The sequence below is a fragment of the Anabrus simplex genome, chromosome 3 (assembly GCF_040414725.1).
Source record: "Anabrus simplex isolate iqAnaSimp1 chromosome 3, ASM4041472v1, whole genome shotgun sequence".
NCBI classification, from domain to species: Eukaryota; Metazoa; Arthropoda; class Insecta; order Orthoptera; family Tettigoniidae; genus Anabrus; species Anabrus simplex.
In genome coordinates, this window is record NC_090267.1 from 93175999 (window position 1) to 93200067 (window position 24069).

The window sequence follows — 24069 nt, forward strand, 5'->3', positions numbered from 1 at the left end:
CTGTATACAGCAATTCATACCGGACCATAATGATGTAGCGTAAGTAGTCGTCGCCTAGCGACAATCTGTCAATCAAGGTCGATCCAATCTTGGCGCGGCTTTATTATTATTATTATTATTATTATTATTATTATTATTATTATTATTATTATTATTATTATTATTGCTAGTTGCTTTACGTCGCACCGACACAGATAGGTCTTATGGTGACGATGGGACTGGAAAGGGCTAGGAGTGGGAAGGAAGCGGCCGTGGCCTTAATTAAGGTACAGCCCCATTATTTGTCTGGTGTGAAAATGGGAAACCACGGAAAACCATTTTCAGGGCTGCCGACAGTGGGGCTCGAACCTATTATCTCCCGAATACTGGATACTGACCGCACTTAAGCGACTGCAGCTATCGAGCTCGGTGCTTTGTAATTAAATTAATTCGATAAGATTACTCATTATAAAAAATTATATATCCGATTTCGTTCAAACCACTTCCTAAATACTCTCGTATTCGAATGGAACGTTTTGTCAAAATTTCAAGTCAATCGACCGACTGCTTTTAGAGTTTTGCAATCACAAACATACATACACAGGCTGAATTTTTATATATAAATATGCGAGATTAAACGCATTAAATATAGCTCATTTCCGAACAGTTTCGCTTAAGGTGTATAATTTTCCGATATAATGTATTTTCCTAAAATGCTGTATGTGTTAGAACATGATGTGCTACTACGTACATTCCGTTAAAACCATCTGGTAATCCTACCCGAACTACTTGATAAGCAACCCGTAAATCAAGCAAATATGTAGTTTAGAACGACCGAGTGAACTGGCTGTGCAGTTAGTGCCGCGCAGCTGTGAGCTTGCATTCGGGAGATAGTAGTTCAAACCCTACTGTCGGGAGCCCTGAAAATGGTTTTCCGTGTTTTCCCATTTTTACACCAGGCAAATGTTGGGAGCTGTACTTTAATTAAGGCTACGACCGCTTCCTTCCCACTCCTAGGCCTTTCCCATCCCACCATCGCCGTAAGACCTATCTGCGTCGGTGCGGCATAAATAAAATTGTAAGAAAAAAAAGTAAGTTTAGAACGAACCGCACAAGCGGAAAATGGGTGCAGTGGCGGTTGATGATACTTAGACAAATACTGATTACGGTTTACATGTAGCTTAGACTACAGTAAACAAATAATAGAACCGAGCGAGTTGGCCGCATGGTTAGGGTCGCGCAGCTGTGAGCTTGCATTCGGGAGATAACTGGTTCGAAACCCACTGTCGGCAGCATTCAAGATGGTTTTCCGTCGTTTCCCATTTTCACACCAGACAAGTCCTGGGCTGTACCTCAATTAAGGCCTTTCGTCGCCGAAAATGTTCGATGTATTGGTGTGACGTTAAAAAAGGAAAAGAAATAATAAATTACAAGATTTTAATTTTAATTAAATTACTGCAATTATTTCACAAAACATAGATCAAGTCATTCATTTCATCTCAGTAACACCTTTGCAGAGGTTGACGTCAGAAAGGGCATCCAGTCATAAAACTCGCTACGAAGGCAGCTAAGGATAACATGATGGCAAGCATAATTGGCAGTCATACGAATTTTAGTGAAAAATGGAAGGGTATGTATAGGTATTTTAAGGCAGAAACAGGTTCCAAGAAGGACATTCCAGGAATAATTAATGAACAAGGGGAGTGTGTATGTGAGGATCTTCAAAAGGCAGAAGTATTCAGTCAGCAGTATGTAAAGATTGTTGGTTACAAGGAAAATGTCGAGATAGAGGAGGAGACTAAGGCCAAAGAAGTAATAAAATTTACATATGATAACAATGACATTTACAATAAGATACAAAAGTTGAAAACTAGAAAAGCGGCTGGAATTGATCAGATTTCTGGGGATATACTAAAGACAATGGGTTGGGATATAGTACCATATCTGAAGTACTTATTTGATTATTGTTTGGTCGGAGGAGTTATACCAGATGAATGGAGAGTTGCTATAGTAGCCCCTGTGTATAAAGGAAAGGGTGATAGACATAAAGCTGAAAATTACAGGCCAGTAAGTTTGACATGCATTGTATGTAAGCTTTGGGAAGGCATTCTTTCTGATTATATTAGACATGTTTGCGAAATTAATAACTGGTTCGATAGAAGGCAATTCGGTTTTAGGAAAGGTTATTCCACTGAAGCTCAACTTGTAGGATTCCAGCAAGATATAGCAGATATCTTGGATTCTGGAGGTCAAATGGACTGTATCGCGATTGACATGTCTAAAGCATTTGATAGGGTGGATCATGGGAGACTACTGGCAAAAATGAGTGCAATTGGACTAGACAAAAGAGTGACTGAATGGGTTGCTATATTTCTAGAAAATAGATCTCAGAGAATTAGGGTAGGTGAAGCTTTATCTGACCCTGTAATAATTAAGAGGGAAATTCCTCAAGGCAGTATTATCGGACCTTCATGTTTTCTCATATATATGTAAATGATATGAGTAAAGGAGTGGAATCGGAGGTAAGGCTTTTTGCGGATGATGTTATTCTCTATAGAGTGATAAATAAGTTACAAGATTGTGAGCAACTGCAGCGTGACCTCGAAAATGTTGTGAGATGGACAGCAGGCAATGGTCAGGTTGTGAGTTTCACAAATAGGAAAAGTCCTCTCAGTTTTAATTACTGCGTTGATGGGGTGAAAGTTCCTTTTGGGGATCATTGTAAGTATCTAGGTGTTAATATAAGGAAAGATCTTCATTGGGGTAATCACATAAATGGGATTGTAAATAAAGGGTACAGATCTCTGCACATGGTTATGAGGGTGTTTAGGGGTTGTAGTAAGGATGTAAAGGAGAGGGCATATAAGTCTCTGGTAAGACCCCAACTAGAGTATGGTTCCAGTGTATGGAACCCTCACCAGGATTACCTGATTCAAGAACTGGAAAAGATCCAAAGAAAAGCAGCTCGATTTGTTCTGGGTGATTTCCGACAAAAGAGTAGCGTTACAAAAATGTTGCAATGTTTGGGTTGGGAAGAATTGAGAGAAAGAAGAAGAGCTGCTCGACTAAGTGGTATGTTCCGAGCTGTCAGCGGAGAGTTGGCGTGGAATGACATTAGTAGACGAATAAGTTTGAATGGCGTTTATAAAAGTAGGAAAGATCACAATATGAAGATAAAGTTCGAATTCAAGAGGACAAACTGGGGCAAATATTCATTTATAGGAAGGGGAGTTAGGGATTGGAATAACTTACCAAGGGAGACGTTCAATAAATTTCCAATTTCTTTGAAATCATTTAGGAAAAGGCTAGGAAAGCAACAGATAGGGAATCTGCCACCTGGGCGACTGCCCTAAATGCAGATCAGTATTGATTGATTGATTGATTGAAGATTAGATTCATTTCGCTTCATAACAGACCCCGTAGTGAAACAGCACAGGGATTGGACATACATTTCAGAGTAATCTCTCTCTCTCTCTCTTTTCTTGCTATTTGCTTTACGTTACACCGTCACAGATAGGTCTTATGGCGACGATGGGAGAGGAAAGGCCTAGGAATGGGAAGGAAGCGGCTGTGGCCTTAATTAAGGTACAGCCCCAGCATTTGCCTGGTGTGAAAAAGGGGAACTACGGAAAACCATCTTCAGGGCTGCCGACAGTGGGGTTCGAACCCACTACCTCCCGGATGCAACCTCACAGTGACTGTGAAGTGGATAAAGGGTTTGGTAATGATGGGCATATATGGAAAACAATTGATTAAAACACAGGAAAGTACTCAAGAAAGAACATGGTTCATATCGGACCAGGACCTACGTCGAACATAGAAGCTAGAACCACTTAGGTGTTTTGAATTATCCTTTACTAACAACATAATGCGAATTGTACTTCGTAATTCTTAAAGAATATATTACTTCTGGCAACAATGTGGATTTTGCTTATTGTTTTAGCGTACATGTGACATGTACGTAAATTTTACGTATGTTAGTATTGGGCAACTACCGAACAAATTTTAGTGCTCTAGGGCTAAAGCAGTTTTTAGCAGCATGAAATGATGTTTATGCTCGACGATGCCGAAATATAAATATTATATGCCAGAAAACTGAATCTTTATGAGGTTCATTATAGTTCAAGTTTCATTATGTTGCAGGTTCAACAATCAGAGTTCAGATTTTCATAATGGAACGGGTTCACGACCAATCAGAGTTCAGATTTTCATAATGAAACGGGTTCACGACCAATCAGAGTTCAGCAGAGTTCAGATTTTCGTTATAAATAATAATAATAATAATAATAATAATAATAATAATAATAATAATAATAATAATAATAATAATAATCGTATGGCCTCAGCTACCGTTTGCAGACATTTCGATTTGACGCCATCTGGCTGTCTGCTCGTCAATTTCGACGTTCCGTTTTACTCTAGGCCCACTAGATGGCAGAACGAGTAAACCGGATCTCTTGGGCGTCTATGGTTGAGATTTAATTAATTTTGTCGGGTAAATACCAAATGTATCACCAGAGATCTTTTACATGCCGACATCGTACGACGTGGAGTGTCGAATGGACTTTTTTTCGCCCTTCAAAAATCCGACTACCTCTGCCGGGTTTGAACCCGCTATCTTGGAATCCGGAGGCCGACACTCAACCACGCATCCACAGAGGCAGCTAGATTTTCATTATGATACAACTGTTTGACTAATTAGGTAAGGACAGCATCGCACCTGCGCTCAATGCACCAGCTTCGCACTTGTTTCCAAAATCAAACACGTGGGACACACATATTAACATCAATGCACTTTCTACTTGCAATATTCCACTATCACACGGCACATTCCCGCAAATTCACTTCACCAACTGTACAATAAACAACTTGTATTTGAAATAAAGTTAGGTCATGATAACCTTCTACCAAAACTTTGAAAACATTTGACATTGTCAAGGTCTCTGATCTACTCACGGCACTGCCTTCGTGATGTACAGGCCGTACTGTACCTCTGATGACGTCACACAAAGAGGCGAACTGTTTCCTCCGTCCGACCCGTGTAATGCAAGGACATGATGCGTCTGTACCTTTTGTAATTATGAAATATTTACAAATGTTGTATTAATATTACGGGTGAGATCACTAAAACTTGTAATCGCATCATAACTCGTAAGTTAGGTCTATGTAATTTTAGGAGAAGTAGGTTTGAAGTGCAATCTACGCGATGAAAACTTCAGTGTTTTACTCGTCAATGTACCCAGCAAATACAACGTAATTATTATCCATTAATACAAATATGGAGACAACAAACGTGCAATAATAAACTTTACTTCCATACCTCTAGATGGCCATAAATACAGTAGCTTTCTTGTCGTCGTCGTCGTCGTCGTCGTCGTCGTCGTTGTTGTTGTTGTTGTTGTTGTTGAGACTTCTGGCACTATCCTTCGAAGACTTTCTTGAGACCCTTTCTTCTATACAAAAATGTGTATCATTTCTTGTTTAGGAATAGCCCATTTTTTCCCAAATATTAATGCACTGATCAGCCAGATCTACTAGTTACTTCCCACATTCACGGAAACTGCCGAGGAATGGCTTTTACTCGCATTAATTTTGGGGAGAAAAGGCAGCGCGCACTCATTACGAACCCAAGAAATAACCATACGTAGGTTCCATTGTTACTGTCCATTTTTATACTTGTTCTGTATCAACAATAAAACGCTCTGCTGTAAATCTGTGAAACAAGAAAGTCAAAAACAGAACTCATCATCACCTCTGTAAAATGATTGAAATATACACCTTTATTCTTCATAACAGGTATTTTTTCGGTTGGGATTTTCGTTTTTCATAAAGATAACCTGCCCCCATACGAAGAAAATGAAGATATTAATGTCTATTTACTTGTATAGTTGTATTTTCGCCGTGGTACGCCCAAGTTCTTAGCATTGTGGCAAATGCCTATTTTCACACTCTGTATTTAAATTTGTAGCACATATTTCCACAAAACGTGTTATACGATAACAAATTAATAAATTACACGAGAAGTATTACGTACCTTGAATTTACATTACTCACCACGTGAAGATACCATGCCTAACCTACACTATGAGGTCTCACTATCTTAGTAACAGCTGTTTACGTAAATCCTGATGTGACAAATTTAAAGAAAGAACATGCAGTATACTTAAATATAAATCTCTGTCTCTCGACGGTCACAGCTATCCTACGAATGCCACCAATCCTTATGGATTACATTCACAATTACAATTTGTAACATTCGCTAGCTCGCCTCAATTGATCAGCTGATTGGCTTGACGCGCTTTCTACAGTACGGCCTGTATATTACGAAGGCAGTGGTCACGGAAAATGAATAACCCAGCGCATGCGCTCTGCGCTTTGTTCAGTAAACTCAACTCTCAAGAGACATGTCGACAAAAAATTATGAATGTTTGAAAAATCGAGATAATTATCGTCGAGCATAAACAGTCGTATTCAACTCGCGTATAATGGTAATAAAGAGCTAAGAAGACGCAGGAATCACCTCACCGAGTTATCCATACAATACGGCCATTAAATTATAATATCAGAAAGTACACAAATTCTTACATTGTCTAGAGGAGGCTGACACACAGTGAGTTGCACGGTGTCCTTGCAAGATCGCACTAACTGTATGACATGATCACGTGGAGCTTTCTTCACATCCTCTCCGTTGATGTTCAGAATTTGGTCACCTGGTTGTAGTTTGTCAACACTAGGCCCACCTTCTGTTACAAACCTGTGGAAAAAATAGCATGTCCATTACTACCACGATTTTTTATATCTATCACAATAAAATGATTGTTTAAAATGTGGATAGGAACATACATTAAATTCATTTGCAATTCAGGAACAGTTTAACCAAATTCCTTATTGATAAAACTTGTTATTCGGTTAAGAAATATTTGGGAAAGTAAAATGTTTGCTCAACCAAGCCAGTAAGCATTTGAAATTTCACAATATTGTTACGTTACGTATGTTACATATTATCTCTATTAATTATGTTACAAATATATTATTATTTGGATAATATTTAATGTTGGCTGAAAATAATAATATGTGATGCTGTTCTTTGCTGCAAGTGTTGCAAAAAAAAATGTTTTAAGTCAATTTTGAAGATACCTAGGCGAAACTACAGTCTGTCTTAGTCATGTAACTACTGTCCGGCTCCATAGCTAAGGGTGCTGGCCTTTGGTCACAGGAGTCCTGGGTTCGATTCCCTGAAGGGTCGAGAATTTTAACCATCATTGGATAATTCCGCTGGCACAGAGGCTGGGTGTATGTGTAGTCTTCATAATCATTTCATCCTCATCCTCCTACGGGTGTCAAATCAAAAGACCTCCATCTGGCGAACCGAAAATGTTCTCGGACACTCCCGGCACTAAAAGCCATACGCCATTTAATCTAATTGCTGCCATTGGAACTCTCCGAGCTCAATTTCACTCGAATGAGCCTCTGCAGGTTCGGCTGTGTATTTTGATTTGTATATTAAATAGTATGCCATGAGTAAAGCATGTCGTTAACGTATGGTGAAAACTAGTTTTGGGGCTGTATCACGCAACTAATTCTCGTGTTCTATGGTTTTTTGACACAATTTTGAAATTTTTGTACAGGACCATCAAGTTTATTGTTGTAATTTCATGCGTTCACTCATTAAATAAAAAATTAAAGATATTGCTAGCCTTCTATTCGCCGCATTATACCTCCCTAGTCTGAGGTTACAATTGTTTCATTCCTACTTCCTTCACCATAAATTTGATTTCTCAGCTAATAAACCACTAAGGTTGCGAATATTTTTAACACAAGTAGGAATGAATCCACTGTCGGCCATCCATGAAATAATTCTCTGCGGTTTCTCTATTTGAACACCGCGCCAACCCGGACCAGAATTTCCCTATTCACACTCGCTTTCTTCCTAACTTCAGTTCTAACAGAAAAACATATCAGAACAGATAATACAAAAATGAGGCTAACAAGGTCATATACCTTTCCAGAAGTGGGGATCGTATTATTACATTTCTTGACGAGGGGAACCTGTCGAGTGTAACAACCCGATTTGCCAGGAACTTCGGCTTATCCGTAGACACTCGGCTGTTTCCGAGAAAATGACGGTCTAAGTTTGCGACGTGCTTTACGTTCCTATTAGCGCGTAGGAAGTTCAACGGACGCGGTGACGCAGTGTCTTTCACCGTGACCGTACAGTTTTGGGCCACGTGTTCAAATCCCGATCAACTGTCTTTTGTTTTCTATTTTTTCACTTTTGTCCATTGCCGATTGCTACACGCATGGTTTTGTTCAATATATTTTGAAATATCGTTGTCCTTTCCTTCCTTCCTTTCTTTCTTTCTTTCTTAATCTATTTACCCTCCAGGGTTGATTTTTCCCTCGGACTCAACGAGTGATCCCATCTCTACCGCCTCAAGGGCAGTGTCCTGGAGCGAGAGACATTGAGTCGGGAGATACAACTGGGGATGAAGACCAGTACCTCGCCCAGGCGGCTTCACCTGCTATTCTGAACAGGGGCCTTGTGAAGATCGGAAGGGATAAGGGAAGGAAGCCGTCGTGGCCTTAAGTCAGGTACCATCACAGCATTTGCCTGGAGGTGAAATGGAAAACTATTTCGAGGATGACTGAGGAGGGAATCGAACCCTCTTCTGCACAGTTTACCTCCCGAGGCTGAGTGGAGCCCGTTCCAGCCCTCGTATCACTTTTCAAATTTCGTGGCAGAGCCGGGAATCAAACCCGGCCCTTCGGGGGTGGCAGATAATCACACTAATCACTACATCACAGAGGTTGACTATTTGTCCTTTTTCGTCTATTGATGTTCTATCTGGTAAATTAAATGTAAAACATCAACTGCTCTACATTCATTTCACAGCAAACGGGTATCATGACTGATATGATGCAATAAAAATCCATGCATTGATTCATAATGAACTACAAGCGCCAGTTTTTGGAGAAATGATTCGTTATGCGCGGTTTGTCGCAAACTTACTGTCGATAGATGAAGTCTTTAGTAATGCTGACGACATTTCTTTCCCGACTGACATTGTCACCCAGAAATTTTACTGTGGTATACCTGCCTCCGCGCGTTGCTCGTAGTGTGCGAAATTTCTGTTTCGAATGTTTCTACGATCGGTATCATCCAAGGGATAGCACCGAATCTCCTTGAAGCGTTAATATAAGAATGAACTTACAAAACTTTGTAATCTCATCGCGTCAATTGCTCTTATCGCTTATTGTGAAACCCAGTGCAATTTTACAATCAACGTAACGCCATTGCATCCACTAACTTGATAAGAAACATGGTCCATACATACATACATACATACATACATACATACATACATACTCATTATAGACTGTTATGCATTTCAGCGTTCAGTCTGCAAGCCTCTGTAAATTTACTAAACGTCCCCACAATCCTCTGTTTGCAAGTAGTGCTGTAGCCTCATTTACTTCTATACCTCTTATCTTTAAATCGTTAGAAACTGAGTCTAAGCATCGTTACACTTGGTGGGTTCCCCTCGTGAGAATCAAATTCACGTCCTTTCCCGTAAACCACACACACTTTTTTCATCCCAGCTAAGCAGTTCGGTCTTTAAGAACATTACAGAAATACATTTCAAAAGAAAATTTTACTATTAAATTACATATTATGTAGACGACGCAAGTTCTTACCTAACTATTACAGGCTTCTCGCTGCCGGCCACGAAACCAAATCCAAGTTCTGGATGACGTGTGAGTTCTACCTGGCGTGGTTGTGGTGGCTCTTCCGTCCAATCTTTGCGGGGATCCTCGTACGTTGTAGTCTTGTTGAGGTGGCTGAAGAAAAATAAGGAAGACAGACAAGTTAGCATCTTTCATCAGCGTTCAACATTATGAAATTATCAGTGACCAACCTGTGCCTGGTATCGAGTCTTACTTCTGCGGATTAAATATGCCACTCGCATTTTTCTATATTTATGGTCAAGAAATATGACTGTAATTCATTATCTTATAGAAATCGAGCTGAGATCTCTTGTACACGTTAGAGATAGTCAAGAGTTGAATAGATAAGATAGATAAGAATTAACTTGGTAGACAAATCCGAACCCTTGTTTCTTTTCTTGAACCTACTCGCAACATCGAGAATTTGTTGGTTTACGTTTAGTTCGGTGATTTTCAATAGTAAGTAATGAAGTTACTTGCACTGAACTCTCTTACCTGCATTTTAGGGACTACTTCACACGTAATTTCAACTCAACTAAGAAGACATTTCTGCGTCATATGGGATTTCAAGGCTACCCCTACTCAACCAGGCGATATATTCTGTTCTGCACTAAAGAGGGAAATTACATAAACATTTAACAGAATCCGGGGTAGCGAACAGAGTGTAGATTGTATTTCACAATGGCAGTGCGAAGCCTCACATCACACCCAACCAAGTTCACCAGACAATGCGATCTCAAATTTACATTTGCTTCAGTGTAAGCATAATTCTTTTGACAAAAAATCATTTGATAATTGTCATGCCGTTCACGCCATCCAGCCAATCCAGTTCTATGCGGACGAAATGCTAAAATCGTTGTAAAAATAATCTAAATAGGTACATGGAACAATGAAAAGTATTTCGATCAGTTTAAGTATTATTTTTACTTTTCGGGCGATAGATAGTTTAAAACTGAGAAATCTAGTCTGGACTTACCATAATGTCTTTGCTAAATTAAAAGAATTAGAGGACCTTTGCTGATCCGTAGCTTTCGTTATACACTGAGTGTCCAAAAGTCAGACACTCAATGTGATGTTAATAACGAGTTGGTCCTCCGCGAGCCTTCAACCCTACAAGGTGTTGGAATCGTTCTGGAGGGATCTGGAACCATGTATCTTGCACTGCTACCCGCAACTGGTCTTGTGTAATTGGTGCGGAGTTCATTTAGCGTACACCAGAATCGACAGCATCCCGTAAGTTCTTAACTGGATTAAGATCGCGGGATGGGGAGGATCAATCCATGGTCGTAACTTCACCAGAGTGCTCCTCCAACCACCTGCGTGCCACCAGAGAGCGATGACATGGCGCATTATCCTGTTGAAACATGGCATCTTAGTCAGGGTATTCTAGGGCCAGAAAGGGATGCAGACGGTTTGAAAAAATGTCCAAATAACGTGCACCTGTCAGTGCTCCCTGCAGCCGGACAATGTGGCCTAATTGCGACCATGAGAACGCCGCCCAGACCAGAACTGAGCCACCTCCCGCCTGGACACAACCTTGTTAACACGCAGGATCCGTCGCTTCATGGGGCATACGCCACACTCTCACGCGCCCCTCAGCTCGATACAACTGCAACCGGAATTCATCAACCATACCACACAACGTCACTGTTCCATGGTCCATTGCCGATGTTCGCGGGCCCATGCACGTCGTTGAGATCTGTGTCGAGGTGTCAGCAAAGAGACACGAGTTGGTCATCGGCTGGTGAAGGCTATGCGGTGCAGTTGCCTCCTTACAGTCCTCACTCCCAACATTAAACTGGGCAGTGATCTGACTCACAGTAGCCCGTCGAGCGCCCAGTATGGTTCTGCGGAGGCTTGATATCCGTTTGTTAAACATATGTGGTCTTCCCGTGCGGCGGTTTACGGGGGTGGAAACATTCTCACTGCAAAAATTGAAGATCCACCCTTGACACTGTTGACCTCGGAGATCCGATTTCGCGTGTAATCTCCCCAGTGATATGATCCATGCGCCGTGCGCTGATGATCATCCCACGTTCAAAGTCGGTTTACTCGCGACGTTTTGCTATCTCCACGACACTGGTGTCTGTGACAGACTACTCAGCTACGCCACAGCTAGCCGCAACGCTCAGAGATCATACACGACATATTTTTAATGGGACACCCTTTCCCGTGACTTTTGGCCACTGAGTGTAAATAAGTCAGATAACGTGTCTTGATATAAAATTGCTCCATGTGCTGGCTGGGTACTTTTTGGAGCGTTTACTTTTAGGATTTGTATTACCTCGGTCATTTTGGACATTTTATTTCTTACCCCTTCTGACCCGCATCCCGATAGAGGCTGAACTTGGACTTAAACGACACCCAGAGTGTCGCAATTCATCCCGGTGATCCCGAAAAGTATGGATTCGACACTAATATTGGTCGTATAGATCATTTCCACATGTCACTCCATCCCAATCCCTAACGGTAGGGGTGCTAGGGGGTCTTACCCCACTCAGTATCTTGTTCTAGATAGTGAGTCATATGTGGGTAATGTTTAGTGGAGAGCTATGCGGAACATACACACATTCATACATAATCTCGGTCATTTTGGATATTTTTCCCACCCCTTCTCAGCACCCATGCCAATGGTGGCTGAACTTCGACTTATATGTCATTCTGTGTGTCACTATTCGTCTGAGTGACCCAGAGAACTATAGATTCAGTACTAATATCGATCATTTTGCATCATTTTTTCATGTCACTCCCTCCCCACTCCATCCCTACGGGTGCTAGGTATATCATACTCCAACGGTATTTCTCTCCAGATAGTAACGGGTGCCAGGAAATGTTCTCCGCAGTGCCTGCGTCCTGCTGGGTTAGGAAGCATGAGCGGTTTAGTTGGCAGCACGGTGTCACATATGTCACCCTCGCCGACAGGCCAAGGTCAACAGGGTAGCAGTACAGGAAAAGCCACACGTGTTAGCTGTGGGCTGTCGAAATCGTCAGTGTGTATTGCAGCGAGCGAACGTTCAGATATGTTATTGAAATAGTGCAACAGAATAAGGCGGTAATGTTTACTACTGAAGAGAGAGCTTTTTGGTGGAATACGTTTTTCGCGAAGGCGATCGGTTTACAGAGAAGGTCAAACTAAAATTTCAGGACGGCTCGCTAATTCAAAGTGTCCAAACCGGGATAACGTTCAGGATTTGATGAGTAAATTTCGTGTGATCGGCTGAGTCCACGATATACCGGGAACAGGCAGGCCTACACTTTTAACAGACGAAAAACTTGATGAAATTTCCGATATAATGCTGCGAAGTCCAAGTAAATCAGTCCATTACGCAAGAAACTTTAGTGAAAGTCTTCGACAATATGTGTAGACGTGTTGAAGTCTGTCTTCGAACACAAGGACAACACGTCCAGCATCTGTTGTGAATTGCTGTGGTAAGTACAAAGTTCACTGTTTGTTGTTCGTTTGTTTTGATACAAGCGGCAGCAGCTTAACTGCTGATGCAGCCTCGCACAGCGGTGCGCAGGCGCTGCGGAGAACATTTCCTGGCGCCCTGTATTACGTCATATGTGTAAAACGTTTGGTTGTAATTGCAGGTTTGCCTATATTCACCGTCATTTTTAATTGTTTAGCTTTACCGACATCTTTGCGTACAGATATTGCCCCTTAATCGTTTGCAAGCCGCTAAGCACAGTATGTATTGCGGGCTGCGGTAAGCCTTTACCTACAATTACTGCAGCGGTCATTTAATGATTTGATTTTAGGATTACTCTCAGTTGACTGAACTTAGAGACCCATCAGTGCCTGACGATTCACCGGCAGGTTATATCCAAGGGAATGAAACAAAAATGAATCAAATCGGTCCAGTACAACGGATGGACGGACTTAACAATGCTGTTTTATTAAACTTTGGAAATACAGAGACTAGGGGACCCGTGCTCTATTACTAGTTCAGATAACTCGTCTTGATATGCCTTTCGTAGTCATATTGTTTTGCCTGCCGTTCTCAATAGTTTTATGAACATTTAATACCGATACATAATAAGTGATTCATTCGTAATGTAGTTTATTACACTTCTTTCCATACTGTGTGTCGACCATTCGGACGTATCTGGATCTTAACATTTTCAAATGATTTCCCCGAGATAGTGCAACATACAATTGGCCATGACTGAGTACGGGCTCGGGTAAGCAGGCACTCACTTTTTCAAGAGTTCGTCGCTGCGCTTTATTAATGGACATACAGAAGGCTATTCGACTTGATACCTTCCCATTGGTGCGTACGTAAACTGTTTCCTCTTAACAGCATGTAAGTTATTAGGAACGTTCTGCCATCTGTTGAGTATATTTCGAAGCTGGAGAAGGTCACAGAATCAAAGAGTATCTATCAGAGAATAGTAGTTTTTCCATTATCAGAGGAAGTATGTACTCTCTGGCTTGGCAGGTAATAATCAAACATGGCTGCATACAATTGATGCAATCACATTACTAAAGAAGAAAAGCACAGAGGCCTATATGAGAATATTAATGAAAGTGTTCATCGCTTAGCAACCCACTAAGTGCAGAATGTATTGCGGGCTAGGGTAAGCCTTCGCCTGCAATTTATTACTGAAGCCGTAATTGAGTGAACTGATTTCAGAATTACTCTAAGTTGAATAAACTGATAGATATATCAATGTCTGATAATTAGCCGGAAGGTAATTCCGGAGAAAATAAAGCAATAATGAAGCAAACCGGTTCAGTAGAACGGACGGACGGATTTGCCAAAGCTGTTTTTAGTAAGTTCTTAATATACATGTGATGATTTTAATAGTAATAATAATGACGATGATGGCAGTGTGGTCTCAGCTACCGTTTTCAGGCGTTTTGTCTCGACTCCTTTTCGATTACCTGCATGTCAATTTCGATGTCCTGTTTTAACTCTATAAGACTGCAGAGATATTAATCTGCTGGTTGAGTTTTGATTAATTTTGTCTCGTAAATGCCAATCTGTCACCAGAGATCTTTTGTATGCCGGCATCGTACGACATGGAGGTTTGAACCCACGTTCTTGGAGGACAACAATTTACCACTGATCCAAGAGGGAGCTGAATTCAGTACTTAATGACAACAAAGGGCTGAAGTTATTAGAGAATAAAAAACTGAAAATATCTTATATAACATAAACATACATAAACTTACATAAATTCACCGTCCTACAGTTCCTTGTATTTAAGGCACAGGTTGATCACCACAAATAGAGGACAATAATTACAAAAGATACAATCTACGAGATAACCAACAACATGATATCAAGAATAAAGAAGAGCAAGAAAATAAATAAAATGTCTCAACAACAAAATCATGCAACAACAGAAACGCAGCAAAACGCAACTACTTACAGATTAATGTACATGAAAGGACTACTATGGAGCTGCACAAAGTCATAATAGCTCTCTATGCAATCATGCCAACAAAACACTGCCATACAAATTAATGAGTTACATACGACTGTTCAGGAGAAGACACTCAGAACGATAACGACATCCAAAGCATTATGTATATTTGTGTTTAAATAATTTTATTAGGCGAATATAATTAAGCAATTAGTTAACAAGCTGAAAAAATAAATATATTTAGCAAGTATTTAAAATATGTGCTCTCTGTTTCCGTTCAACCCAGGTAAGTAAAAGAGATCAGTATTCAAAATGTGTAGGATGTTAATAGGGCGATAATTATCATATTATCTAAACGAGTTATTGTATAGAGCTACGTATCGTTCGAATATTGTAGAGTTAAGAAACACATCCCGTAATTAAAGAAACTGCTTTGTTCTACAGGTGTTCATATATGGGTTGCTCAGTTGAAAGATAGACTGATGTTTATGTATTGGACAATATAAACTATATCAAAACGATAGCATAGTGATAATACCGGGTGGAAAAAAAAACTGTCCCGAAGAATACTTACAATTAGAGTGACAAGGGATTGAATGTTAGTGAACATCGCAGATGCTGGTAATGGCCTCATCTGATGACATGAAAAACTTAGGATCCAAAAGTCCTGACTCCACTTCACTCAGAAACCACTCACAGAAATGAGCACGCAAAGGTTCGTACGGACGCTTTAATGCATGCACAACTGGTCCTTTCTGATAATGTTTGGACACGACGATCTCTTAATTTCCATTTGCACACATAAATAGCGTTGATATTTTGTCGGACTTCGTTCCCGTCTTTCCTTCACTCGAGCAATGTTTTCTGGTGTTCGAACCCTTTTCGGACAGTTACTGTTTTTATTCGCTAGAGAGCCCGTTTCGCACCATTTTGCCACTAAGTTTGCAATGCAGACTTTGCTGCAGGTTTTACCAAAACACTTCCAATTTTAAACTCTTGACTAAACAGTTCCCCACAGGTTTTCTACGAATCGTGCTTCGCGTAAGACTCGATAATGAACACGCGCTGTTTTATCATGAGCACAATTTTGTGTTGCATTCAACTGGTCACTAAACAAGTCTGCTCCACTCACTCACACAGCGGTGTACTCTGGAGATACTCACAGCAACTGATTGGTGCATCGAAATCATGGTTTCTAACATTTCCTGTGATGGGCAGTTCTCCTGTTCATTAACAACGACCAATTCCACGTCAGTCTTTTCCGGGACAGTTTTATTTTTCCCCACCATGTAGTTCGAGAGTGTCTTCAGATAATCGCCACCTCCATTCAGACACCTGTTACAACGTTTAATAAGTTTATCTGTAGCCTCAGCCTCAGTGCCCTACTACTGTGTTTTCATATACCTTTCTGTAAAATAAAGTTTATCCATGCGAGCTCTTGTTACCTTATCTTTTGAAGCCACCTTGTATTAATTAAATTGCCTAAATGCATTGCCATTGTGTATATAATTTTGTCATTATGTTTTACATCAACCTATTGAGATTTATGTAGGCAATCCCCATGATGATCGTTATCAGATTTCCCTTTGACTTAATTATTCTACAAGAACTGATGATGACTCCAAGGGAGTCGAAACCGGTCTTCTCTTAATAAGCTTCAAATATTTTACATTGTGTTGAATGGTGGAACATCCCTCAAACCCTATTATATTAGTCATATGTCAACACGGAAATGAAAATCATAACCTATGATTAATTAAATTAAATAAATGTTGAATGTTCCGTTCAAATATTATCCACTTAAGAACAGTGCTTTGTAGGCTACATGTAAACTAACACATTCTAGCTAAATATACAGTACGTATGTGGGATAGGAGATCCTACCTTATTATTAATAAAATCCATCTTCGACAAGATAATATGAGAAACAGAGAGCCCATACTACAAAAGCTGGTGTATAATTGTACTACCTTGGTTTGTGAAGGAAGAAGTGTCGGTAGGCATTCTGATTCTGATTGGCGCAAGGCAGACGCTTGACACCCTCTAGTCTAGACATGATGTGCGTGCGTCCAAAACCTACAGGTGACACCAACCAACAGTCATACTCACTGGCCCAACCCCCCCCAACTGCACTACTCTGATTGTGGTTAACTGCACGCAGTCAGTGACATCCAAATAGTACAGTATATTGCAATGACATGCTTTCATTTCAGTACAGGAAGTAAATTGATCATGTCCACGGCAATTATTCTTTTATCAGTAGGAATACATCATAGTGGAAAATAAAGACAAAAAAAGCAGGTAAATATTTTGATTCAAATTGTGCGACTCTGAAATGACAGATCGAAATAGATTTGACACCGAAACTCCATCCGAACGGACAGATTAGACGTTGAAATAATATCCCATTTTACGCAAGGTTGAGGGATGGAATCTCACCGCATCCTGGTCAGAGAGAAGGCGTTACCTTCTAGGTGGCCCGCCCCACCCCTTCGTGGAGGGAATGAAAACCTCCCCTAGGTCCTAAGCTCACCGCAGCAGGGTGGCATTTAAGGTTATTTAAATCCAACATTTTCGGGAAATTTAAAGACCTAATTGCAGGGCTAGTTCCTGCAACATGAGTCTTCCATCATCACGTTAAAGGATCGTTAAACGCCTATAAATAAGGCTATATTCTATTAATTAGAGCACAGATGTTTAGGCAGAAATACTGTATGTTAGAATGCGAACATACTAAAGCAAATACAGTCCTACATGCTCTAACGGACACCTTTATTTAGCCGACACTTGCCTATACGGACTTTTTCCACTGAATCAATTTTATTTTACGTAAGACACATGTTAAATAAGCCTTATTTAAGTAGACACCACGAATTTCGGACAGCGGTCATTGCCATTCGTCTCGTACATTTGTCTTAAGGGGACACTTTACGCGTTCCAAGACGCTTTACACAGAACTATCATCCTTCCTCTTAAAATCGTTCTGAAAAGTTACAGAATTCCTTTTGAATGTCTGTACTATTTCGTCTCCAGAGAAAACAGAAATAAATGTACATAGTAATGCTGTAGTAGCCGCGAAGTCAATTGTTCTGTACAGGGTTCTTTCTCAACCTTTCGTTATGGTCGTTTTGTGTTCTAATTAGTGTACATTCTAAGAATTCTAGTTGCCCGAGAATGTGCGATTGACTGTTTACTCACAAGTTACCAAGGGATTTTCCAATCCAGCTTGCATCATTTTATTAATAACAGATAGTTCAGTTAAACGAAAGATACTGTCATGTGCTGAATGTTGAGACAGAATCCCGTACCTAGCATTTCAATAGCCCAGTAAACATGAATAGGAGAGACGAGCGTGTTTGGATCGCGAGACAAGAAAACATTTAATTACAGGAACTGCGAAAGGACTTTCAGTGAGAAAAACTGCCTGAAAAAATAAACCGTGGAAAACACAATTGTGAAGAATAAAAATGAGTAGGAGGGAAATAGGAATCGAGGAGTGAAAAGAAAGTGGGAGCCGGTTTTCGTATAAGTGATCATCGCGATATCCGATTGGTTCAAGTGTGCTGGAGCAAAGAAACTGTGAGTGAGTGCTAAATTTAGTAATTTATACACCCAGCTCAATGATTACTTCACGAAGGTGTAATGATTTTAAAGGCTGTAAAATCACTTCTAATATCTTCCTGCAAATATCTACTTAGAAAATATTTAGAATAATCAAAATAACGATGTATGTTTACATTTAAGGTGGATATTCTTTAAGGTTAACATGTTCTATTAATTTTTACAACCTTGCTTTAGCCGACAACTCTTAACGGACGTTTCTCCACGGAAACGACCATGTCCGCAGAAGAGAGGTTGGCCTATAACAAGTATACTCTACCAGTACAACAGTCCTGCTATGAGGTTTGGATAAACAGTAGGTTCCAAGTCTATTAAAACCCCTAAAACTTATGTTACTCTCCCAACACCACGGAAGAGCGGGTAGACGGCGGGTTGGTTTGCATTCTGACCTATTACTGCCTAAACATCCGGACTCACCTAATACTTCATTGATTTCCTCTGTTCCAGGATAACTATAGTTTCGAAGAGTTGAAAGATCAAATGCATCATTAAACAATATAGTAGCTTAAGTTTTGATTGTTCTATCGGACACGAAACTAACACCGTACATGCTGTCCTGAAGATTTTTATATACGACCATCGTTGATTGTTGTTGTTTAAAGGGGCCTAACATCTAAGGTCATCGGCCCCTAATTGTACGAGATGGACGACATGATATGATAATTAAAATTTTAAAATGTATCCACTGGCTAGAATTGAATACAAATGAAGATGAACAATGCTTGCGAATTTTAAATAATCAGTGGATCTAATTAGCAATGCTTTATTTTCGGTAAAATGGTATAGATATAAGAACATCAGCACACGTACTGTGTGCGACCACATGGATCCTGAATGTTACATAAACACCCGTAGATGTAATGTTAAAATTTTAAATAAATCGCCAGAAATACTTTCGAAGATTGGCGACACTTCAAAAACTGTTGAAATATTTTCAGTAATTTTATAACTCGAGCCAAAGCGATCGTGAAAACTATTGGATATTAAATTAATTGAAAATCTTCGTCAGAGTGTAAAGAAGTTAAAGACGAGGTTATCTGGAGATAATCGGTAATAGGAGAGGTGTAATTTAAATATTCTAATGTATAATTATTTTACTCCACACAAAGAACTGGAATAACTAAATATTTTACCCTGAGGATAGATGTAATATTGACAATTCACTCACCACACTTATTCCACTGATCTGTCGATATCAAAATATCGTACACATCTATACAGTCTAAAGGTGTATGGAGGGTCCGACTCCTTGGTTGAATGGTGAGCGTTTAGGTCCACGGTTCACAGGGTACCAAGTTCGATTCCTGGCACGGTCGGGGATTTTAATCGCTTCTGATTAATTATTCTGGCTCGGGCACTGGTTATTTGTGTTTCAACACTCTCCTATTCATATTCAGATAACACCCCACACTACTAACCACTAAAGTAACACGGAATAGTGATTACATTCCTCCCAATTGGGGTGGCGTCACGAAGAGCGTCCTACCGTAAAAAGGGCAAAATGCACCAGTGAGAAACAATTCGCACTCGTGAACCCACAGGTGCAGGAAAGGTGGAGAAGACAAGTAGACATGTTTTTTTTCATAAGAATAGAGCCAAACATAAGCTTTGAGCAGCATAAACCCCATCCAGGTTACCTAAGAGAATAATGGACTGGGTCATATAGGGTAAGAGAAGTAGAGGGAGACCAAGATGACGATGGCTAAACTCGATTTTTAATGATTTAATAGTAAGAGGTGTGGAAATAAACGAAGCAACGGAGCTAGTTTGAAACAGAGGAGTTTGGAGACGTTTAGTTAATTCACTGAAGCTTGGAGACTGAACGATGATGGGCATAACAGTCTAAGGAAATATATGTGGTTTAAAGTCGCACCAACCCAGATATGTACTTTGGTGACTATAGGAGAGGAAGCGGATAGGACTGGGAAGGAAGTAACCGTAGTCTTAAGATATAGCCTGAACATTCGCCTCGTGTGAAAATGGAAAGCCACGGAAAATTATCTTCAAAACTGCCGACAATGGGGTTCGAAGCCATCATCTTCCGAATGCAAGCTAACTGCTGCAGGGTGCTCTCCTTTGGTGCTAAAATACCTATCAGTTTTAATCTGAATACTGGCCATCCCTGTCGCTGTACGGTAAGAAAATTGGCGTTCGAGTTTTATATCCTTCCACGAATCTACCGTGTATTCCAGAACTCTCCCTGAAATGTCATTTAAACAAGTATCTATCTACAGAATCCTTCACCAAATGTGACCAATCTGAAAGAATGTCTAAATTCATAGAATGTAACCGCAATCTACGTAGAATATATAAGCATTTGCGGGTGTTGTCGTTCTCTATCACTTCTCGAATGACTAAACTATTTTGTGACACAGATGGCTCAATAAAAAGGATGTGAAAGTCACTTTACACGACATGTTTAAGACAGCGACCTTTTTAGAATGCCAATGGCTTAAATTCTCCTGATTATAACTAACATGTCTAGCGATACATGCGAGCCCAGAAGAATATGAAATCATATACAAAGTGAAAGAGGTTTTAACTAAACATTTTTATATAATAGCGAATTGAAGTCCGACAAATGAACTGTTCAGGAACCAGCCCTGGAACCAAGCATCTTTCCCCTAATAATAATTAATAATAACAATAATAAATTGTTTACTGAAAGAGTAGAAAGTGTTTCTGCAGTTTGCTCAGAGCCTACGGTTTTGAAACCGGGATCTTTCAAGACCTTCAATCCAAAGCCTTGAATCTTCGCCTGATATTTGGAAGGAGATTTACTTATTTTTGCCTGCAGTATTGAGGAGCTAATGACATGAGAGGTAGGGAACACGGTCACAAATATCAAGTAATATGGCTGATGGAGTCTTCAAACAGACTACTAGCTACTTTTATATATGCAGCCTATTTGGCTTGACAGCGGTCGTCCTGGCTAGAATATCATGTAAACCTCGCACAAACCACGGATTAAGTTAGAAAGCAAGATAATTTTATTTTTCAGTAAAAAGAAGTGCAATATACCAATACTTTTGGAAATCACTGACATTATATCAAATGCACGTGCAGATTATACGGTACTCTTCAGTATCGTCCATGACAAATATATAGGTAATAATTGTATAGCAATTCCAATTATGGCATGCATATTCTCTGCTACTGGGGACAACAAATCTTACTTCTGATCATCACACTGCTACCAATAACATCCTACAATGAAACAAGATTTAGTCCACATGTTTTATTTACAATTTTTTCATACGTATACCTATTTATTGATATTTATAATATATCTATAATTTACATTGCCCACTTGCAAACAAAATATGACACATGAAAACAATTCAATCACAATCAAACTGTACAGCATAACACAAGCTGCACAAACGTATTTCACGACAATTAACACTTGAACACACATGTTCACAGGATCACAGGGAAATGTTAGGATCCAAATGAAAAATTAACAAGAAAGGAGAAAATTGCAAGCAACATGCTACCATGTTTTCGTGTTGCAAACGTTGCTCAGTGTTGATTTGAATAGGATAAATTTTCACAATAGTGAATAACTTCAATATGAAGAGTAAACTAATAAAGGAAGGGCTCTCAATAAAACATAAGATTGTCTTAAACAACGTTAATTTGTAATTTGCACAAAAACGTATAAGCATAGATTATATTCCAATTTCTTCTAGAAATTACTCCAGCAGGAAGAATGTATTAATTCAAAAATACAGGAAGAACCGAGAATGGCTACAGAATGGTCTTCATAATATCCAAGAAATTATTTTTTCTTTCTTCTTGTCACAGGAATTTTTTCATATATCTCCCTCTAACTTGCAAGTTGCTGCAATGTTAGATTACTGGGTTTATAGAGTAAATGCATCACAAAGGGGTACAGAATGTCTCTAAATGGTATTTCGTAATTCCTAACGGTGTATAACGATGACACCACATTCCATTTCAATTGCACATGTAGAATACGTCGGTCATTTTATATGCTTGCACTGCTCAAGACCTAGGACGGTGCCCCAAGACTCCTACACCAACATAAAACATGCAGGTGAGCACCTCTTGAATGCGTCATACAAATAGCACTGACTGAACTATATTACACTTAGTAGATAAGCAGTATCAGAACTTTTCGTTTCGATTCATTACAATCTGTGTATACAGTATACATGCGCAAAATTTAATGTTGAGGGCTGGTGAAATTATATGAAAATTATAATAAGTGAATCAACAAGTATAAAAATAGAAATAAAATGTAGTACAATTCATGATGTAATATATTTGGGATTATGCCCTGTAGTAAAGTATATAAATACACCCAACGCGTGTTTCGTAATGTTTTCGTCATCAGGAGAACACAGAAATCGCAAACACCATACATCAATGGTTGTTAAGAGAAAGCAACAAAGAAATTAAAATGGTGCCCCAAGATGTAATGGAGACGCCATTTTAGTCCCATGCTAGGGAAAGCCAACGGCAGCAGTAAATCATCACTTGCTGATGGTTCTGGTATAGGTAGCCATGATTCACTGAAATTGTCGCGGTTGAAATTATCTGGGGGTTTACTCATTTCAACCGCCTCCCTGATGATTCCGGGGCGATACTGTTCTATGTTTTATACGGGCAAAAACATCCACTCCCTGGAACATGACATCATGACGAGGTGTTAAAGCATGATCAGCAACAGCTGATTTATCAGGTTGATTGAGCTTGAATCGTGGCTACCTATTATCAGAACGTGACGTTTTTGCGCTGCCATTCGTTGTCCCTAGCATGGGACTACAATAGCGTCCCCATTACATATTAGGGCACCATTTGTAGTTCTTTGTTGCTTTCTCTGAGCAACCATTGATGCGTCGTGTTTTCGTTTTCTATTTTCTCCCGATGAGGAAAGGCAAGGTACCTTTCAAAACGCATGTTGAGTGTGTGTCATACTTATATTACACGGTATAATCCCAAAATATTACTTTATGAATAATTACACGGGCCGTGAAAGTTTAAATGATAATATAGAACAATGTTTGTAAAAAAAAATGAAATTTGGATACATGGCTGGGCAACAGTAATAGAACACTAACCAGACAGGTATTAAATTCATTCCTTCCTTACTGCAACCTAAAGTAATCTAAGGTTTGGTGGCTAAATAAAAGTCGCTAATATTTACAAATCTGGTAGTGCAAACTAAACAATTTCCTCGTCCTTTGAGGTATACACTGATGAGCAACTGAATTAGAGATAACTGCCGTTTTGAAAATATGGCGCTGTAGGGGGGATCCGGTGAATGCAGCAGTACATGACTGTGACACAAGACTGTGATGTCGGCGGACCTCGAACAGTTACGCACAGGATGGATAAGACACGAGA

The 24069-nt window shown here is 39.8% G+C and overlaps 1 protein-coding gene across 1 annotated transcript in view; it reads right to left on the reverse strand.

Annotated features, from left to right (window-relative positions):
* The window catches only part of LOC136866017 (uncharacterized), a 109891-nt gene that overhangs the window by 71797 nt on the left and 14025 nt on the right, over window positions 1–24069 (reverse strand). Inside the window, exons 2-3 of the mRNA XM_067142628.2 lie at window positions 9676–9819; window positions 6565–6733 (exon numbers count right to left, since the gene is read on the reverse strand). Coding sequence (XP_066998729.2) covers window positions 6565–6733; window positions 9676–9819 — 313 coding nt within the window. The remainder of the gene's footprint in view (window positions 1–6564; window positions 6734–9675; window positions 9820–24069) is intronic.